Below are 5,412 nucleotides of genomic sequence, written 5' to 3'. Positions count from 1 at the left end.
GAAACATGGTTTTATTTCAAATCATATTTATCATGTAATATCTTCAATTCTCGAATCTGATTGGTCAGAAGGAGTTGGTTCATCTATATGAAGACAAATGTGTACGAGTGTCGAAGTTTTCTGTTCAGAAGGAGTCTAGCTTATAGGAAACTAGCTTATTATTATTTATATATATATATATATATATATATATATATATATATATATATATATATATATATATATATATATTTTTTTTTTTTAGATAGCGGGGGTGGAAAAAAGAGAGGCTGTTGAAGGAGCGACTGATTATAGCTGAGAGTATGAAGTAGCAACATCAAATGTAATGAGTCTTTATTTATCACATATACAGTAGAGCACAGTGAAATTGTTTTCTTCGCATATCCCAGCCTGTCAGGAAGTTGGGGTCAGAGTGCAGGGTCAGACATGATGCAGCGCCCCTGGAGCAGAGAGGGTTAAGGGCCTTGCTCAAGGGCCCAACAGTGGCAGCTTGGCAGTGCTGGGGCTTGAACCCCCGGCCTTCCGATCAGTAACCCAGAGCCTTAACCACCAAGCCACCACTACCCCGTAACCAAATGTAACCATAAACAGATAAAAAGTACGTGTCATTCTTTAATAAATGAAAAAATAGCTAATGTTGGCTTCCAGTCAGGTTTTGTAGGCTGTCGAGTGAAGTAAGAGCAGGATCCGATTTGTTTCGTGGACGTTCGAAGTGACATTCGAAGTAACTTTAAACGGATAAAAAGTTATTTTTCCAAGAACAGCATTTATGAATAATAAAATATTATTTGAGTCCGAATATCTCACTATTTCTGTTACTTACACTTGATAACGGAGGAACATGTCAGAAACTTTCATCATCTTCTTTCATTTTGTCCTGTGGGTGTGCAAACTTTCGCACTTAACTATTTCGTTTGAATCCTGTTTCTACGATTTTAAAGATCCGAGTGTAAATATTTCTCATTTATAGAAGAGATGCTTGTGCATTCCAACCGTGCACTCGTTCCGACATCATCTTCACGCCAGACGGCTTCGATATTGAATGTCTGTGCATGTCTCTGCTCTGTCTGTGCTTTCTGTACGTGTGTGTGTGTGGAGTCACCTTCAAACTCATGTCAGATATCTTTCATTTTATTGACACAGAGTTGTACACAACCGACAGCGTCGTCTTCAAACACAGCTTTATAGTACGGTTCGATATATTCAGTAAATGTTAGCAGAATCTCTCACTCACTCACACACACACGAACCTGAGCACCTCACACAGGTGCTGTGAGTGATGTAAAGTGCACAAGATGATGCTGAAATTCTCAAATGTATCTCAAAGTCACAAAAGAAAGAGAAAGACACAGATATTGTGTGTGTGTGTACATCCATCATGTCTATACTGTATACAGACAGCTAAAGAATGCAGACGAGAATAACTACAGGACATACAGAAAACAACAGACCACTTTTTGGACGTCCATTTAAGCAGGAACATCTTCGTCTCTGCTGTTATCTCTCCGTTTACCCGTTTATCTCCCAAACAGAAATTGAGAAATTGAGATGTCATGCACTGTTGTGACGGTCAACGGTTTGAGAGTGGAGTCCTGCACGCACGCACGCACGCACGCACGCACGCACGCACGGGCCTGAAATGCAGAACCGGAGTAATAGAGGACGCTCTCCATCTGAAGTACATTTTCTGCATATCCTTCTCTCTCTTTCTCTCCCTCTTGTTTATTATAAATAGGTAGATAGGTGTAGAAAACATTCTCATGAATGTGGGAGCGTGTTAAGAGGCTGGAATAAAGGTGTAGAAGGAGACAGAGAGACAGAGAGCAAGAGACAGAGAGAGAGAGACAGACAGAGAGAGAGAGACAGAGAGAGAGAGAGAGACAGAGAGAGAGACAGAGAGAGAGAGAGACAGACAGAGAGAGAGAGAGAGAGAGAGAGAGAGAGAGAGACAGAGAGAGACAGAGAGAGAGAGAGAGAGAGAGGGAGACAGAGAGAGAGAGACAGAGAGAGAGAGAGAAACAGAGAGAGAGAGAGAGAGACAGAGAGAGAGAGAAACAGAGAGAGAGACACAGAGAGAGACAGAGAGAGAGAGAGACAGAGAGAGAGAGAGAGAAACAGAGAGAGAGAGAGAGAGAGAGAGAGAGAGAGACACAGAGAGAGAGAGAGAGAGAGAGAGAGAGAGAGAGAGAGACAAAGAGAGCGATTGTACTGAGCCAGTTGTTGTGTTCCAGTCAGAAAGCAGAGCATCGCTCTGTTTATAAACATGAATGAACTCATGGTTGTGTAGCTAGCAGGGAAAATTAACTAGCTAGTTTTTAGTAACTTTCAGCCCTTAAAAAAACATTTTAAGATTATTACTCATCACGCTTTTCCACAGCGCAATAATGTCAGATTTAGATCATGAATTAAGATCCTCTGAGGATAGACCTGTGATTAAAGAACACGACGTCGTTCTTTCTTCAAAGCGAGTTTGAGGTAACAGGATGATTCTTCTGTCCATTAGCATGCTTACATTTACGTTTCGCAATCGCTACTACCGTATTTGTAGCCATTTCGTGAATTTTGCTGTCGTCCTATCGGTGGATTTTAGACAAGCGTCACTGACCGTCTTTAACCGAAGCAGCACTAAAATCAGACACCGGGATCACGGGCTCGTAACTCACGACCAAATCATTATTTTACAATGTTCGATTTCCGTCTGCAACAAAACATCACTTTGTATCTTACGTAGATTGCGTAACCCACGCAACTTGTTCGTTAGCTTTAGTTAGCTAGCTAGTTACGTTTTTTTGAGAAAACCGTTATCTAGTCAGGTTGAAATTGAGGAAATTGTCTGGAAATTTTCAAGAACCGCAGTTTCAGCGTTTGGCTCAAAGTCAAATAAACAAAATGTACGTGATAAAATTGAAACGTCTGGCATCCAAATGCAGAGTTGTTTTTTTTTTTTTTGTTAAAGTGCAACAGGTATCATCAGATCTTATGATTTCTGCCTTCAGAATGGAACACAACTACCTTCATCATTCAATCAACACACACACACACACACACACTTTCTCACTGCAAATACACACACAAACATTTGTCGAAAATAGTCTTTTGTACCTTCATTTATTCTGAGCTAATATCTACAGCACACAGTATACAAGTGTGTGTGAGTGTGTGTGTGTGAGTGTGTCAGCATTAGCAACACACGCTAACTAGAAAGCCCAGATAAGAAAAGCTACTTTGATAAATAGCAATACAGCGTCTCAACAATACGTTAGCAAATATTCCACAATAACACAAAAACAACTCACGGCCAGACGAGACGAAACGAAACAAAAATAATAAAACACTTCTTTTAAACTTTTTTTTTTTTTTTAAACAAAAACACAACACGTTACGTTCAGGCGTCTTCCCGGTGATGCGATATGTATGAATCAACAACATGTGATATGATTACGTTCATACACTACACACTTTCAGTGATAAGTCAGACCAGGACTCAAGGCCACTTCTACATGGCATGGAAAGGGGCGGGGTTTATTTATAAAGGTAAATCGAGGGGGTTGGGTTTGACGATAAACAACAAGTGGTAAGATCTGTCGACTACGCCAAAACAGGAAGTGCCCAGATCTGTCGACTATGCCAAAACAGGAAGTGGCCAGATCTGTCAACCATGTAAAAGTATGAAGTGGCCAGATCTGTCGACTATGCTAAAGTATGAAGTTGGTATTGTTTAGAGCCAAACAGGAAGTAGTTTTACCAGAGTTGATCATTTTCCTTTAACAGCATATCCCGAAGTGTTCATTCCTCTTATACTACAGCAATATGCCAAAGATTACGATTTCTTATTTATTAATGAATGACGTACATTTTATCCGTTTATACTTACGTTTAATGTTGTGGAACATCCAGAAAACAAGGAAGTTCCTGTTATCACTAATGTTCCAGTAGCAATATGGTAAAAATGAGGCTCGTCATGCTACCGGGAAACTGCACAACAGGAAGTGTCCAGATTGTTCACTACGCCAAAGCAGGAAATAGCCCGATATTTTTTTTAAACTACACCTATGCAGGAAGTGGCTCTGGTCCATTTTGGTCTGGTTGAAATGTGAAAAAAGTTTCAGTACCTCATGCAGGAACAATTTCGGAGATCACACACAGATCACAGGGTTACTAGGGTTAGGCAGAAGGAGGAGCACAGTGGCCCCAAGGAGATTAGGTTATGTGCCAGAAACACATCTGGTTCTCTTTTGCTATGTGCAAATGAAATTAAAACTCCCAACAAATCCTTCCATATCTTAAAAAGTCCCCTGTTGACCTTTGACCCCCTCACAACTTGAGACAACAACGACGATTGTTCGAAATCCTTCATCCTCAATCAAACTACAAGACACACAAATACATTTAAAGAGTGGTTTAAATAAAAAGTGGAATGGAAAAAACAGAGATGTAAACACACAAAGTGTCGAATAAAGTGTCTCCTCCCGGACGCGGCCTGGGTTCCGTTCTGCTCGGAGGTACATGGTCCTGAAGTTCTCGATGAGAGCCTGAGCTTGGTGCTGGAGTGAGTTTCCTCACACCATGAAGCGGTGCTCTTTGCCGTCGTGGGCCATCAGGATGACGTTGCGGTTGGAGGTCCAGATGAGGCGAGCCAGTTTGAGCGAGTTCTGAGAGCCAGGAGACGCCGGCTGCACCGGGGGCACCTGGTAGGTCTTAATGCAGCGCAGCTGAGGGGCGGAGTTTAGCATTCCTATACTGCCCAAGAGTGATGTGTTCATCTGGAGAAAACACACACACACACACACACAAAGAGTAGGTTAAGCCTTTTATTGAGTTTAGTGAGGTGTGCAAATTCTTTGCGTCTGGAATACCGCCATATGCTAAGAGCTGAAAAGCTCAGGGTCAGGATAATGAATAACTAACAGATGACAATCAGAAAGTAAATCAGTAAGTCTGTAAGTGAGTCCGTAAATCGGTCAGTAAGTCAGTAATTAAGTCAGTAAGTATGTGAGTCAGTAATTAAGTCAGTGAGTCAGTAAGTGAGTCAGTAGATACGTCAGTAAGTAGGTGATTCAGTAATTAATTCAGTAAGTTAGTAAGTCACTAAGTCAGTAATTAAGTCAGTGAGTCAGAAAGTGGTTCAGTAAGCGAGTCAGTAATTAAGTCAGTATGTCAGTCAGTAGATATGTCAGTAGGCAGGTGAGTCAGTAAGTCATTAAGTCAGTAAGTGAGTCAGTAATTAAGTCAGTAAGTAAGTCAGTAATTAAGTCAATAAGTGGGTCAGTAGGTGAATCAGTAATTAAGGCAGTAGGTAGGTCAGCAATTAAGTCAGAAAGTGGGTCAGTGAGTCAGTAATTAAGTCAGTAAGTGAGTCAGAAAGTAAGTCAGTAAGTAAGTGGGTCAATAAGTGAGTCAGTAATTAAGTCA

General features: G+C 41.0%; 1 protein-coding gene across 2 annotated transcripts in view; it reads right to left on the bottom strand.

Annotated features, from left to right (window-relative positions):
- Positions 1–3,091: 3,091 nt before the first annotated feature.
- LOC108278562 (WD repeat-containing protein 7) overlaps positions 3,092–5,412 on the bottom strand; it is a 129,158-nt gene continuing 126,837 nt past the window's right edge. For both annotated transcript variants that reach the window (XM_053687672.1, XM_053687673.1), the window contains one exon: positions 3,092–4,763. In XM_053687672.1, coding sequence (XP_053543647.1) covers positions 4,560–4,763 — 204 coding nt within the window. In that variant the 3' untranslated portion in view covers positions 3,092–4,559. The remainder of the gene's footprint in view (positions 4,764–5,412) is intronic.

Source organism: Ictalurus punctatus, chromosome 18 (assembly GCF_001660625.3).
Source record: "Ictalurus punctatus breed USDA103 chromosome 18, Coco_2.0, whole genome shotgun sequence".
Taxonomy (NCBI): Eukaryota; Metazoa; Chordata; class Actinopteri; order Siluriformes; family Ictaluridae; genus Ictalurus; species Ictalurus punctatus.
Note: the sequence above shows the minus strand (reverse complement) of the source record. Positions and strands in the feature narration are given on the sequence as shown.